Source organism: Rhinolophus ferrumequinum, chromosome 7 (genome assembly GCF_004115265.2).
Source record: "Rhinolophus ferrumequinum isolate MPI-CBG mRhiFer1 chromosome 7, mRhiFer1_v1.p, whole genome shotgun sequence".
In the NCBI taxonomy this organism is placed as follows: domain Eukaryota; kingdom Metazoa; phylum Chordata; class Mammalia; order Chiroptera; family Rhinolophidae; genus Rhinolophus; species Rhinolophus ferrumequinum.
Genome location: NC_046290.1, coordinates 99,420,218 through 99,437,054, shown reverse-complemented (window position 1 = coordinate 99,437,054; position 16,837 = coordinate 99,420,218). Strand labels below are relative to the sequence as shown.

Genomic DNA, 16,837 nt, shown 5'->3' with positions numbered 1-16,837 from the left:
AGGGCGCAACTCAGCTCCAGGTCCAGTTGCTGTTGCTAGTTGCAGGGGGCGTAGCCCAGCATCCCTTGCGGGAGTTTAACCGGCAACCTTGTGGTTGAGAGGATGCACTGCAATCAACTGAGCCATCCAGGAGCTCAGTGGCAGTTCAGCTCAAGGTGCCGTGTTCAGTCTTAGTTAAAGGGGGCACTGCCCACCATCCCTTGTGGGACTTGAGGAATCGAACTGGCAACCTTGTGGTTGAGAGCCCGTGCTCCAACCAACTGAGCCATCCGGGAGGCAGCTCAGCTCAAGGTGCCATGTTCAATCTTAGTTGCAGGGGGCGGAGCCCACCATCCCTTGCAGGACTCGAGGAATTGAACTGGCAACCTTGTGGTTGAGAGCCCACTGGCCCATGTGGGAATCGAACCGGCAGCCTTTGGAGTTAGGAGCATGGAGCTCTAACCACCTGAGCCACCGAGCTGGCCCTGTTGTCAGTATTTTTGATTGTAGCCATCAAATGGGTGTAAGATGGTGTCACATTGTGGTTTTGATTTGCATTTTCCTAAAGAGTCATCGTTTTCTTCTGTTTGTTGATCTTTTATATGTTTTCTTTGGACAAATGTCTGTTCAGATCCCTTGCCCATTTTTATTGGGTTGTCTGTCTTTATTATTGAATTGTCACTCTTTATATGTCTGGATACATACCTGGTTAGATATATGACTTGCAAATATTTCCTCGCATTTTTTGGTTTGTCTTTCACTTTCAGAATGATTCCTTTGAAGCACAAGTGTTTTTAATTTTGATGAAGTCATGTTTATCTGTGTTTGTCTTTTTTACTTTTGATGTTGTATCTAAGAAACTATGGCTTAACACAAGGCTATAAAGATTTACACTTCTGTTGTCTTCTAAGACTTTTACACTTTCAGCTTTTACATTTAGGTCTCTATTTCATTTTCAGTTAATTTTTGTGCCTAGGTATGCAACTTCATTATTTTGCATCTGGATATCCAGTTGTCCCAGCACCCTTTGGTGAGAAGACCTTTTCCCTATTGAATGCTCTTGGCACTCTTGTTGAAAATTATTTGTCTATACATATAAGGTTTATTTCTGGACTTGCAATTGTATTCTATCCACCGATATTCCTGTTTTATTGCCAGTACTACATTGTCCTCATTATTGTAGCTTTGTAGTAAGTTCTGATATTGGGAATTGTGAGTCCTCCAACATTGTTCTTTTTTAAGATGTTTTGGCCAGAGTGACATTGTGTAAACCTAAATAGTAACTTCCTGCTTAAAATCTTTAAATCAGGCACATCTGATTGCATCTTTCATAAATTTTCTTATCTCTAACCCGATCCACAAGACTTACGATCTGACCCCCTCCCATCTTTCAGGTTTCATCTCACCCACGTTCCCTCTTGCTCAATGCCTTGCGTACTCCCTGAAAGCTTTAAAATGCCTTCCCAACGCAGGGCTTTTGATTTTGCATCTGCATTTGCTTAGAATGCTCTTTTCTTCACTCTTGACCTAATCCCTACTCATTCTTCATGTCTTTACTAAATGTCATTTTTAAAGAGAGGCTATTCCTATTATTTTTAAAGTAATGGTTTTTCTTTTCCCACTTAGAAAAGTAGCACATGTTGATTATATTAATAACAAATTTGAAAAATAAAGAAAAGTACGGTATTTACAAGGAAACCAGAGAATAAGCATCTAGTGCCAGCTTGTTATTTTGTCCTTTGGTCCTCATTTTCTATTTGGAAGCCCGCAGAACTATTTCCTTCACATTGAAAATTGAAAGGCTTTTGAAATTTGAAATTGCCAGAATGTATCTAGATTGGGTTTGTCACTTGTTTTACTTGAGACGTAGGACAAGAACTATATTAGACTATAGTCTAGTGTCTTTTTTTCAAGTTCAGAAATGGTTTTTTCTTTTGTAATATAGTTTTAGTTTGTGATGTAGTTTTAGTTTCTTCAAACAAAATGTTATTGTAGGGTTGAATCTTAAGTCCTTTTCTGTAATACGCTCTTTTCTCTTCATCATTTCTTCCCACCTATCCCCTTTTAAGCTGAATATTGGTATAGCATCTTATGTGTGTCTTTTATATCATGGATACAGTTTTCTACATAGATATTTCAATTCTATATTGCTACCAATTATCTTAATTAGTGCTTTTTTCTTTGTAATCTTATTAAGCTGATCTTTTAACCTATTCTCACTTTGTGGTTCTTTGTTGCAGCTTTATAATACAGTACAGTACTTGGCACAATGATATATGTTCAAATATGTAATTAAAGGAATGAATACATAAACAAAAATCAGATCTTGATTGGTGTATCCTACGGAGACTATCAAAATATTTTTCTAGGAATGTATTCTTAACAAACAAAACAGCTGTATTGAGGTGTAGCTTACATACCATAAAACTTACCCATTGTTAGGGTACATGCTGATGTAGCTGCTCAGATGCACACACACATGCACACGTACACACACACAAATGTGCGCACAAATGTGCACACACGTGTGCATGCACACACGCACACACATACACACACATACATGCACACTCTCACAATTGTTTGTTTCTAAGCACGGCTTTCCAGGGGTTTGCCCCACCATTGCAGCTTAAAGGACAGTGGTTATGCCCAAATGCCTTGAGCTGCGGGTAGGACTGGTCCTCTGCCAGTGGATCTGCATGTGGGCAGAGGAGCATCTTCCAAGCTCAGGCTGTTTCATATCTGCCGCGACACTGACTTCCACTCCATCCTTTCATGACTCCTTGAGTGCAGCCTCAGGGCTGGCCACATGCTAGCCGACCATGACCACAACCTCATCTTCCTAGAGTGTTCGCCCTCCTCGCTCACCTGCACAGCCAGCTATGCTGTGCTATTCGTTACTCCAAACGGAATAATGTTCCTTTGATTAAAAGGGGCCGGTCCTCCTGGTTTGCCCTGCCCGGCCCTGCCCTGCAGAACCTCTATACTGCTCAGTGGGTGGATACAGAAGTGGGAGTCATCTCAGGCAAGATTGCCAGAGACTCTCATTGTTCTTGCTCAACAGTTAGCAATCTTTCAAATGTAAATGCTTCTTGGGTTGTTGTATTACTTTGCTGGGTTTCCAGGGGGCTGAAGGGGTGGTTTTGTCGATTTCATCCCACTTTATAATTGCTTTTTGGGGAGAGGAATTACCTACCTTCTTACTAGTCCATAGCTAGACATCCTGTCTCTCAGAATGTACTCTTTTGGTCATTTCCCTAGGTATACTTACTGTTAGTCAGGGTGTGTGTGTGTGTGTATGTGTGTACATATATATTAATATATGTATATATAGGAGATAGAGAGATTTGAAGGAATTGGTTCATGTGATTATGATGCTGGCATTTCTAAAATCCATACAACATGGATTCTATGAATCCATGGTAAGGTAAGAATTGATGTTAATCTTGAGTCCTAATTCCTCAGGGCAGCAGGCTGGAAACTCACTCAGGTAGGATTTCTGTGTTGCAGTCTTGAGGAGAATTCCTTTTTTTTTTCAGGAAACCTGTCTTTACTCTTTCTTAATGGTTGGGTAAGGCCTACCTGTATTATGGAGGATAATCTGCTTTATTTGTCTGTTGATTGAATTGTTAATCACATCTAAAAAATACTTGCGCAGCAACATCTGGATAGGTGTTGTACCAAACACTGGGTGCTATAGCCTAGCCAACTTGATACACAAAATTAACCATCAAACATGTCCTCCAAGGATTCAGGGTAAATTTGTTTAGTCTAGGTGTAGTCTGATTGCTACCTACTTCATCGCATGTGTCCTTGTTCCAGCTAATCCGTAGTATGCATATTTCATATATACATAGTACGTGTGTTTCACGTATATACAATATGTGTATTTTACACAGTATGTATGTTTTACATGTGTGTTCTGCTTTTATATGTCCACATCTTTTAGTCATAGTGTATCTTCAGCTTAGAATGCTCTGTGTGTCCATATCTTATCTGTCCTTCTGAAGGCCAGGTCAGAGACACACACAATTTCTTTTGCACCCATATGTCCTGAACGACTTCATGTTACCTAATCATGCTGGGCTCTGTCATGCCATCATGTTTTTGCACACATGTTCCTATTGCTTATGTTACTTGTCCCTCTTATTTTCTATAAGGCTTTTATAGCTTTCTTAGGTAGAAGTCTACCTAAGATTTGTTCCTTTTCATTATACTTACATTGTCCCCTGTGCTTATTTCTGCTAAGGCCCTGATCACATTTTATTGTCATTGTTTGAATACCTTGTCTGTCCATGAGACTTTATTTCCTGAGAGCAACACTGCTGTCCACCGGGCATGTGGTACCTAAATAAATAATTTGCGGGGTGAATAAACTCAACATGTGTTAAATATTTAGAAGTTGTATATCTCGTCTGTGATTTCTCTTTATAGTAGAATATGGAGGTAACGACTCCGTGGGGATGAAGCAAATCTGAGTACCCAAGATGAGCCTTGAGTTGGACTCTAAATATACCTGGGCATACTAAATATTTGCTTGACTGCCTGACAGAAGTAGTTTTATTTACTTTTCCATTTTGTGCGTCGCTTCTGAATTGTTATATTAAGAAAAACTGTTTATCTGATTGGAAATGTTGATTTATATTTGCTTGCATTTGTGTATATTTGTGTTCTAAGAATATCAAAGCATCTAAAACTGCTTCAGCTTCTTTCTAGCTAAAATGTTAGTGATAACTGATGACTAATTTGTAAACAATCTTAATGTGATGGTAAAATAACTTTTTCCTTTTTTTATTAGATGATCATTATCTTTCTGAAGTAGAATCTCCATGGCCTGAACATATTCTGGAAATCATTTGGAGCAAAATATCTGTTTACTAAAAAGATTTCCACATCAAGATGGTTGGAAAACTGAAGCAGAACTTACTATTGGCATGTCTGGTGATTAGTTCTGTGACTGTGTTTTACCTGGGCCAACACGCCATGGAATGCCATCACCGGATAGAGGAACGCAGCCAGCCCTTCAGGTTGGAAAGCACAAGGAGCCCCGCGCGAACTGGCCTGGACGTCAAAGCCAACAAAACCTTTGCCTATCACAAGGATATGCCTTTAATTTTTATTGGCGGTGTACCGCGGAGTGGAACCACGCTCATGAGGGCCATGTTAGATGCGCATCCTGATGTCCGTTGTGGGGAGGAAACCAGGGTCATTCCCCGAATCCTGGCCCTGAAGCAGATGTGGTCACGGTCGAGTAAAGAGAAAATACGCCTGGATGAGGCTGGTGTCACCGATGAGGTGCTGGATTCCGCCATGCAGGCCTTCTTACTAGAGATCATCGTCAAGCATGGGGAGCCAGCCCCTTACTTATGTAATAAAGACCCCTTTGCCTTGAAATCCTTAACGTACCTTGCTAGGTTATTTCCCAATGCCAAATTTCTCCTGATGGTCCGAGATGGCCGGGCATCAGTGCACTCAATGATTTCTCGAAAAGTTACTATAGCTGGGTTTGACCTGAATAGCTACAGGGACTGCTTGACCAAGTGGAATCGTGCCATAGAGACCATGTATAACCAGTGTATGGAGGTCGGCTATAAAAAGTGCATGTTAGTTCACTATGAACAACTTGTCTTGCATCCTGAACGGTGGATGAGAACACTCTTAAAGTTCCTCCATATTCCGTGGAACCACTCAGTGTTACACCATGAAGAGATGATTGGGAAAGCTGGGGGAGTATCTCTGTCAAAGTGAGTACATGTTATGTTTTTATTTTGATCTATATTCAGCTAATAGAGATTGTGGGTGTGTATGAGTGTGTATATATGTATATGTATGTGTATATGTGTGTATATATATATATATATATGTATGTGTGTGTGGATATGTGTGTGTGTGTGTGTGTGCATGCACACCCCAGAGACTTTTTCTAGAATAGGTATAGCTTCATAAATGAGTTTTTAAAAAATTTCCTATCTAGTTCATTATAAACCCTTTCATTTATTTAATTCATTTATTTATTTATAAATTATAGTCCTTTTCATTTATTTGGTGGAGGCATACTCAGTTCATAGCAATGAAAGGCTTTTTTCATGGACTTCCGACTTTAATCCCCATCATTGAATTTTAGTGGCTTCTGATTTCTAATTTCTAGATATTTTCATTAATAAGGATAGTTTGCATTAGTATAGATTAAGGTTAATATGAGGAAAAGCGTCTACCCTGTTGGTGAGGAGTAGTAAATTCCAAGCAATTAGGAATTTTTAGTTATATAGAAAAATAAAGCTAAAAATATCTAACTCTATCTCTTCATTTTACAGGTAGGAAGACTGAGTGAGAAAGATAAGAATGATTTACTCAAATTTAGATGGCATGGCCAGAATTAGAATCCATGCCTTGGTCTCAATGGGTTAGTTCTGTTTTTCATGGCATTTTATTACATGTAGTATTTCTTTTGTCATCTGATGGATGCATTTTCTTTTGAGTTTTACAACAGGCTAGAAAAATTTGGAAGCTTAATCCATAATCCATACAGGAAGTCCCTTAGATTCAAATACTTCTAAAACCATTGCATCTTTTCCCCTTTATCATGAAGTGATGACTAGGGCATTTTGACTTGATCTGACAACCTGACTTGATGACTTATATCTTAGAGTGAGGATATTAAAATGAAAACTACTGTTAAATTCAGGTGTTATCTCCTCATGAAGAAAAGTTGGTTATAACAATTTTATTTTTTATTTTTTCCATTTATAAAAGTAATATATACCCCCTGTAAAAAAGAAAAAGGAAATGCAGTGACTTCCCTTATGTACCTTGCTTGCCCCTACCAAGGAATATCTTCTTGATTTTTTTTCCAATGTATATAACTTGTACAGTAAATATTGATTCCTCATGTAGATAATTTGAAAGGAACAGCTGCCTTTCTGCACCTAACTTTCAGTTATCTATTACAAATTATTAGGTATCATCACTCCAGTGGCTCTAGGTTATTTTTCTTGGTCAGAGAATTACAGCTCTAGCTACTGTCATCACAATTTGTTGTTTGTTTTTTTTTTCTACATAATAGGCCATAACTAATTTATAATCACCTGTATTCTTAGGTAAGCATTTCCTTTCTGTGCTTGTAAGTCTACCAAATATCCTACTCCCCGCACCCCCCCTACCCCCACCATAGTCTTTCCAAATAGGGATTAAAGAGATATGCTCAAGTGAAATTTTGGTGGAAATCAGAAAAAGTTCATTTTGCCTATATACTTACTATGTTTAAGGTAAACATCTGAGGAAATTCATAGATATTTAGAATTAATGGATTTTGGAAAGGAAAGAGTCCTTAGCATTTAGTATACAGAATGGGCACCCAATGATGTTCTGTGCTTTGTCAAGAATCTCACATGGCAGAATCATGACTAGAACTTCCAATGCTTATTCCAAGTGTACAATTTGATGAATGTTTACATCTGTATATATTTGTGTAATCTCCATATAAAGATATAGAAAATTACCAGCACCCAAGAGGCTCTTTTATGCTTTCTAGTCAATATCCTCCTCAACCGGAAAGTAACTACTATTCCAACCTTAATCACCAGAAGTGATGTGAGGTTGTATATAAAGTTCAAAAATAACCAGTCTTGCTTGGTTTTGAACTTCATATAAATGCAGTCGTTTCTATTTATTATTTTGTTCCTGGCTTCTTTCATTTAACATGAGATTCACCCATAATATTGTAAATTGTAGTAGCTCATTCTTTTTCATTACCATATTTTTTAAAACTTAACACAAATTATCCATTGTTCCACTTATGGACATTTGGTGTTTCTAGTTTTGGGATACTGTGGGCACAGTTGCTAAGAACATTTTTGTACATTACTTTTGGTGGACATAAGCATTGATTTCTGTTGGGTACACACACATACACACACGCACATGCACGCATGCTCGCGCTGACAATTAAATTCACGAACTTTCCACCATGTACTTACATAGTGGAAAGTTCACAAACTTTATTGTCCGACTTTTGCTGTGTGTGTGTGTGTACACCAATGAGTGGAATTGTTGAATCATAAGCTGTATCTATATATCTTCACTCTATCTGTATATCATCTATATCTATCTGTAATAGACACTTCTTGTTTCCCAGAGTGTATATATCATTCATTCATTCATGGATGGCTCTACTATACATGACTGTGTTCTAATTGCTTCACAATTTTGCTAACACTTGGTATTGTCAATCCTTTTAACTTTAATGGGGTATGAGTATTTTTTCAAACTTAAAAACAAAATAAAACAATAACATTTGAACTCCTTTTTGAAATAGTCTTATCCAGAATTCCAATATAAAATAGGTGAGGGCAGAGCTAGCTCTCTAAAAGAGCTAACTGGGGGATAAGGCAGAAACATATAAAGTGATTCCATTAGTGAGTACCAAGCTGTAAATGTTCCATGTTAGTTGAGAGTCATGACCATAAGGAATTCATAACTCACAGCTGATCATACAGTGTGCTTTTGCCTTCCTATAAACATTGTTATTCTAGGAAAATTGTTTAAAATAATTCCTTAGTACTTATTTTGGTATTATGTAGTACTAAAATACCAAAAACATTTAGGCACCCTTGATGGCTTGAAGATGTCACCAGATGACTCAGGGATATATGCAAAAGTTGCTGAAGACAGCGGTAGGGAAGGCCTTCACAGTTTCACCTGCCTTAACTTGTTAACTTTGAAAGTTAAGCTTTCTTTTGCTGTGCTTAGGAATTTCCAGTTATTTTCAGCCGGCTTGCCACCTCTTGCCTCCCTGGTCAGTCCAGTTACAGAAAAGTAGGAGGCGTAGGGTAATCACTGTGAGCATATAGATTCTTCTACGAGAGAATTCTGTATAAGAAAGCATACTTTCATTCTGGGGTGGTCAGGGAGTCTTCCTGAGACACTATTGTATATAAGCCAGGCTTTTTAAAACTGAAAATAAAAGCAAAGTATTTGTGAGTAGGAAAAGGAATGAAAACAGATGCTTTGGCTGGCTGATAATTTAGCTTTAGTTCTACATTTAGGTACAACTTTAGAATTTTAGACATACTATTTATCCTTAATGTTTTTAGGTAGTCATTTCAAGTCCACTCGCTATGTAGCGTTAGTTTCTCTAGTGACTGGCCTTATACCTTTGATGTTTTGAATACCATGTTCTGTTGTGATAAATTATTCAACCATTCTGTTCAACTTCGTATTAAACCGAGCCATAGTTTTGAATATGATGGCTCCAAAAAATAATGTAGAACTCATTGATCTAATTCTTCCAAACTAATAGAGAGTAGAAAATAAATCAAGGTATTTTAAAAATGTGTTTTGCATTTTCTTTCAAGAAATGTTTGTATAGAAAGGTGGGAAGAGTAAATTTTAAGGAAAACACTTCATGTGAATACCATGTTTCCCTGAAAATAAGACCTAGCTGGACAATCATCTCTAATGCATCTTTTGGAATAAAAATTAATATAAGACCAGGTTTTGTATTAATATTATATTACATAAGACCCGGTCTTATGTTAGAGTAAAATAAGACCGGGTCTTATATTAATTTTTGCTCCAAAAAACGCATTAGAGCTGACTGTCCAGCTAGATCGTATTTTTGGGGAAACATGGTAGATGTGTCCCAGTAGAATTCTCCAGGTGACTGAATGTGGAAGAGGATCTTGTTGGTCAGTGAGTGGTACCTACTGCTGAGGCTTCCCCTCGGATATTTTGAGTAGGAAATAGAAGTGAAGTTTGAAGCTGTGGACATTGACCTCTTCTCACGGATTGTGGAATTTTTGTTATCTGCATCTGGGAACATTCAGGAAGTTACTAGATTGTACAGAGTTGTTTCTGCTATTAAACACATTAAGATACTATAAAATTACTTGGAACAAATGAAAATCATCAATAACAATAACAAAAAAAAAAAAGCCACCAAGGTACACTCAAGGATGAGTGAAATAAAAATGTGACCTAGGATCAGTAAACAAGTTTACTAGTCAAAAGAACAAAGCCAGGAAAAACAATATAATGGTGACGCTTACACAGAACAAGTACAAGAATCATGACTATAATTCAGAAAAGAGTTATCTACCCTTAGAGCAGAAAAAGGATATACAATTATTAAGCACAAATGGTTAGAATGAAAAATATAGTAGTGGTAAGTACAAGAGAATAAGAGCATGATAACTGGCACTCTAAAGCTTCTAATAAGTAAAGCAGAGAAAAAACTAGAAATCAGATCCATAGCAAAGAAAGATTAAATAAATAAGTGAAAATCGTGCAAAAGAGCTTTTGGAAATGGAGATACTTTTGAGGAGGTACAAAGAATAGTTATTTATTACAATTAGAAGATTAAATTTCTTTTTAGTTTTCAAAAGGAAATTTAGTTTGGCAATTAAAAATTTTTATATCTTACAGGATTATTCCTAGAGAAAGATAGGAAATATGCACTTGAAAATTTTCTGAAATTTAAGAATAAGAATATTATGAATAAATTATGACACAGGCTATATTCATGAAAATTATGATCACTTCTACAGCATGTAAAATTAGTATGCAAATTAGGATTACCTGAGCTCTTATATACCAGAAGAATTTTATAAATATTACATTTTTTCCTAAATACATCATTGACAGCTATGGATAGATCATCCAAACAAAGTAAATAATGAAATAGCAGCCCTAAATGATACATTAGATGAAATGGACATAATTGACATTTATAGAGCATTTCATCCTAGAACATCAGACTATACATTCTTTTCTAGTGTACATGGAACATTCTCAAGGATAGACTATATATTGGGACATAAAACTAGCCTCAGCAAATTTAAGAAGATTGAAATCATACCAAGCATATTCTCTGATCACAAGGCTTTGAATTTGGATATCAACTGCAAAAAGAAACCAGGAAAAAGCACAAATATGTGGAGATTAAACAACATACTTTTAAAGAATGACTGGGTCAAAGAAGAAATAAGAGGAGAGATCAAAAGATACATAGAAACAAATGACAATGAAAATATATCCTACCAAAATTTTTGGGATGCAGTGAAGGCAGTTTTAAGAGGGAAATTGATACCATTACAGGCCTATCTCAAGAAACAAGAAAAATTCCACATAAATAACTTCACATTACACCTTAAAGAACTAGAAGAAGAGCAAATGAAACCCAAAGTCAGCAGAAGGAAGGAAATAATAAAAATGAGAGCAGAACTAAATGAAATAGAGAACAAAAAAACAATAGAAAAAAATTAATGCAACAAAGAGCTGGTTCTTTGACAGGATTAATAAAATTTACAAATCCTTGGGTAGACTCACTAAGGTAAAAAGAGAAAAAAGATACAAACAAAATCAGAAATGAAAGAGGGGAAGTGACCACGGATGCCACAGAAATACAAAGGATCATCCAAGAATAGTATGAAGGATTATATGCCACCAAATTCAGTAACCTAGAAGAAATGGACAAGTTCTTAGAAACATATAGCCTTCCTAGGCTGAATCATGAAAAACTGGAAAATCTAAATCAATTGATCACCAGTAAGGAAATTGTATCATCCGATACCTTCCCAAGCAAAAATCTGGGACCAGATGGCTTCACTAGTGAATTCTACCAAACATTCAAAGAAGATCTAATTTCCTGTCTTATTCAGACTCTTCCAAAAAATTGAAGAAGAGGCAATACTTCCTAATTCATTTTATGAGGCCAACATTACTCTGATACGAAAACCTGGTAAGGATAACACAAAAAAAGAAAACTGCAGACCGATATCTCTGATGAATACAGATGCAAAAATCCTAAACAAAATTCTAGCAAATCGAATGCAACAATGCATTAAAAAGATTATTGGGCCGGCCCGGTGGCTCAGGCGGTTAGAGCTCCATGCTCCTAACTCCGAAGGCTGCCGGTTCAATTCCCACATGGGCCAGTAGGCTCTCAACCACAAGGTTGCCAGTTCAATTCCTCGAGTCCCGCGAGGGATGGTGGGCTCCGCCCCCTGCAACTAAGATTGAACATGGCACCTTGAGCTGAGCTGCCTCCCAGATGGCTCAGTTGGTTGGAGCACGGGCTCTCAACCACAAGGTTGCCAGTTCGATTCCTCGACTCCCTCAAGGGATGGTGGGCTCCGCGCCCTGCAACTAAGATTGAACATGGCACCTTGAGCTGAGCTGCCTCCCAGATAGCTCAGTTGGTTGGAGCACGGGCTCTCAACCACAAGGTTGCCAGTTCGATTCCTCGACTCCCGCAAGGGATGGTGGGCTCCGCCCCCTGCAACTAAGATTGAACACGGCACCTTGTGCTGAGCTGCCTCCCGGATGGCTCAGTTGGTTGGAGTGCATCCTCTCAACCACAAGGTTGCCGGTTCAACTCCCGCAAGGGATGGTGGGCTGTGCCCCCTGCAGCTAGCAACGGCAACTGGACCTGGAGCTGAGCTACGCCCTCCACAACTAAGACTGAAAGGACAACAACTTGAAGCTGAACAGCACCCTCCACAACTAAGATTGAAAGGACAACAACTTCACTTGGAAAACATGCCTGGAAGTACACACTGTTCCCCAATAAAGTCCTGTTCCCCTTCCCCAATAAAATCTTTAAAAAAAAAAAAAAGATTATTCATCACGACCAAGTGGGTTTCATCCCAGGGGCACAAGGATGGTTCATCATACGCAAATCCGTCAATGTAATACATCACATAAACAAAATAAAGGACAAGAATCATATGATTATACCAATTGATACAGAAAAACCATTTGACAAGATACAACATCGGTTTGTGATTAAAACACTTAATAAAATAGGTGTAGAAGGAAAATACCTGAATGTAATAAAAGTCATATATGACAAACCCTAAGCTACATTAGAATTGACGGTGAAAAACTGAAACCCTTTGCTCTATGATCAGGAACACTACAGGGCTGTCACCTATCACCTCTAATTTTCAACATAGTATTGGATGTCCTAGCCAGAGCAATCAGGCAAGAGAAAGAAATAAAAGGCATCCAAATTGGAAATGAAGAAGTTAAATTGTCACTTTTTGCAGATGACATGTTGCTATATATAGAAAACCCTAAAGGCTCCACCAAAAAGCTATTAGAAACAATAAACGAATACCGTAAAGTTGCCAGCTACAAAATCAATGTGCAAAAGTCCATTGCATTACTATATACTAACAATGAAATCTCAGGGAAAAAAACAAAAACTAAAACAATTCCTTTTGCAATTGCAACAAAAAGAATAAAATACCTAGGAATAAACTTAACCAAAGATGTGAAAGACCATATACTGAAAACTAGAAGACCTTTTAAAAATAGAAGGTCTTTGAAGAAGACACAAAGAAATGGAAAGACTTTTCTGTGTTCATGGATTGGAAGAATCAACATAGTTAAAATGGCCATATTACCCAAAGCAATATACAGATTTAGTGTAAGCCCCATCAAAATACCAATGACATTTTTTTAAAGAAATGGAACAAAAAATCACCAGGTTTGTATGGAACCACAAAAGACCGCGAGTAGCCTAAGCAATTTTAAGAAAAAAGAACAATCCTGGAGGTATCACACTCTCTGACTTTAGCTTGTACTACAGGGCTACAATAATCAAAACAGCATGGTATTGGCAGAAAACAGACACGTAGACCAATGGAATAGAATTGAGAACCCAGAAATAAAACCACATAAATATGGACAGATAATTTTTGACAAAGAAGCCAAAACCATACAATGGAGAAAAGACAGCCTCTTCAATAAATGGTGCTGGGAGAATTGGAAAGTCTCGTGCAAAAGAATGAAACTAGACTGCTATCCGTCATCGTGTACCAAAATTAACTCAAAATGGATCAAAGACCTAAACATAAGTCCTGAAACAAAAAAATGCATAAAGAAAACATAGGTGCTAAACTTACGGACCTTGGGTTCAAAGAGCATTTTATGAATTTGACCCCAAAGGGCAACGGATGTAAAAGCTAAAGTAAATGAATGGGACTACATCAAACTTAAAAGCTTCTGCACAGCAAAAGAAACCATCCACAAAACAAAGAGGCAACAAACGGAACGGGAGAAGATTTTTGTAAACAACGCCTCTGATAAGCGGGTAATATCCAAAATACATAAGGAACTCATACAACTCAACAGCAAAAAAAAAAACAAACAATCCAGTTAAAAAATGGGCAGAGGACCTGAATAGACATTTCTTCAAAGAAGACATACAGATGGCCAATAGACATATGAAAAAATGTTCAACATCACTAATCATCAGAAAAATGCAAATAAAAACCACAATGACATATTACTTCTCACCAGTTAGAATGGCTATCATCAGCAACACAAATAGTAACAAGTGTTGGAGAGGCTGTGGAGAAAAAGGAACCCTTATACACTGTTGGTGGGAATGCAGATTGGTGCAGCCGCTATGGAAGGCAGTGTGGAGGTTCCTCCAAAAATTAAGAATAGAATTACCATATGACCCAGCAATCCCTCTCCTGGGTATCTACACCAAAATCTGAAAACATTTATCTGTAAAGATACATGTGTTCCAATGTTCATTGCAGCTTTATTTACGGTGGCCAAGACATAGAAAGAACCAGTGTTGTTTGATTGATGATTGGATGAAGATGTGGTATACTATTCTGTGTAATAGTATTCTGCCATAAGAAAAGATGAAATAGTATCATGTGACAGCATGGATGGATCTTGAGATTATTATGCTGAATGAAATAAGTCATAAAAAGTCGAGAATTATATTATTTTCACTGATATGTGGTATAGAAAACTGAAAACAACAAAAGAAAAAGGCAGACAAATGAAGAAACAAAAACTTATAGACACAGACAATAGTTTAGTTACCAGAGGGTAAGGGGTTGGGGGGTGGTATATGAGAGTAAAGGAGATCAAATATATGGTGATGGAAAGAGAACTAACTGGGCGGTAAACACACAATGTGATATATAGATGATGTAATACAGAATTGTACACGTGAAATCCATGTAACTTTACTAACAAGTGTCACCCCAATAAACTTTAATTAAAAAATATATTGTTTTGTAAATTTAGTGCAACCTAAGTGTGCAGTGTTTATAACGTCTACAGTCGTGTACAGTTATGTCCTTGGCCTTCACACTCAGTCACTGACTCAGTCCTGCAAGCTCCATTCATGGTCATGCCCTGTACAGCTGTACCATTTCTTATCTTTTATACTGTATTTTTATTGTACCTTTTCTGTTTAGACATGTTTAGATAGACAAATACTTACTATTGTTATACAGTTGCCTTCAGTATCAAGTACAGTACCATGTCTTACAGGCCTGTAGCCCACGAGCAATAGGCTATAGCATACAGCCTAGGTGTGTAGTAGGCTGTACCATCTAGGTTTGTGGATATGTGCTCCATCATGTTCCCACAATGACGAAATCACCTAATAACTTATCCTCGTCGTTGAGTGAAGTATGACTGTACAATACAATGCTAAGTACTACGGGAAACAAAGAAGAGGTACCGAACCCTGTCTGGGGTGCTCAGGAAGGCTTTCCTGGATGCCGTGGTACCAAACTGAGAGCTAAAGCTGGGTCTGTCAACCTTGGCACTGTTTTCATTGTAGGCCAGGTAATCCTTTGATGTGGGGGCCGTCTTGTACATTGTGGGATGGTAATCACATCCCTGGCGTAACTCAGTAGATGCTCGTAATAACCCCATTCCACATTGTGACAACCGTAAATGTTTCCAGACTTTGCCAACACCTCCCCCCCTACCCTCCCCCCCCCGCCCCCCGCCGTGGGAAATGCTCCTTTTCCCCCTCCTGCTGAGAGCCTTTTCCCTAAAGCATGAGAAAATTAACAGATAAAGGGAAGAGCATTGAGTTGGGACTTGTAGGATATTGTACTCCTTGGGTGACCCATGGTTGGAGTGCTGTAGTTCTTCCTTGACTGTCCAGAATGTTTTTCCCTTCTTTAGCCAAATGAACCATCAAAACGTAGTCCTGCTGGGAGCAGTCTGTGTCTAACTCTAGGCCTATAAGTGTCCAAAGAGAAGAGGAGGAATGGAGGACTTCATGTGGCATGACTCCTGTCCCAACCTAGCGGCACAAAGGGAACCACTGAGCCCTGTTCTGCCTGACTGTGGACGCTCCCCTCCCACTGTGTCGTTGACGTCACCTAAGCTCACTGCCATTTGGGCCCAGAATGTGACATTTGTTTCTCATAGCCTAATATAGTTCTTAAACATAAAGTAAAATGAAACAAAACCAGGCTGCAATCATTTGGAAGTTACAGTATGGATAGATTTATAAAGATGAGAAGCATTGTGGCATTAATGAGGAACTATATAGGCAGTTTGGTGTTGCTAGAGTTCATTTCCAGACAGCCGGGAAGCCGTTGGAAATAAGAGGAGAGAGGTGATGGTGGGCCAGGATTTGGGAGGTCTTATATTTTATGCTAAAGACCTTGAATTTATTTTATCCTGTACACCATTAGCTTCAAACCTGTCTAATTAGTGGGACACTCCTTTCAAATAGATTCTCATATGGATACCCAAAGTACTTAGAAGTGGCTCTGATTGAGGCAACATTCAATTTTGCTTGGATTTAACAAAACTGAAACTCACAGAACTGCAAAACTTCTGTTTTGTTTTCAAAAGAAAAAAATTGGTTATAACATCCTCTAAAATTTATAGAAATGATAAAAAATTTAAGAGTTTGGGATTATAATGGTTTTTAAAAACATGCTTAAGTTTGACCTTTTAGGGTATAAAATGTTAACCTAAAAAGCCAAAGTGAAAGGCAACAAGCATTTATTTGAGACTGGAGAATTGCAATCCAGGGGCACAGATTGAGGCAGAAACCCAAACTGTATCTTGATTTCAG

At 38.0% G+C, this 16,837-nt stretch overlaps 1 protein-coding gene across 4 annotated transcripts in view; it reads left to right on the top strand.

The window, feature by feature from the left end:
* Positions 1 to 16,837, top strand: part of TPST1 (tyrosylprotein sulfotransferase 1) — a 189,196-nt gene that overhangs the window by 32,998 nt on the left and 139,361 nt on the right. For all 4 annotated transcript variants that reach the window (XM_033110988.1, XM_033110987.1, XM_033110986.1 and 1 more), the window contains exon 2: positions 4,778 to 5,723. In XM_033110988.1, coding sequence (XP_032966879.1) covers positions 4,879 to 5,723 — 845 coding nt within the window. In that variant the 5' untranslated portion in view covers positions 4,778 to 4,878. The remainder of the gene's footprint in view (positions 1 to 4,777; positions 5,724 to 16,837) is intronic.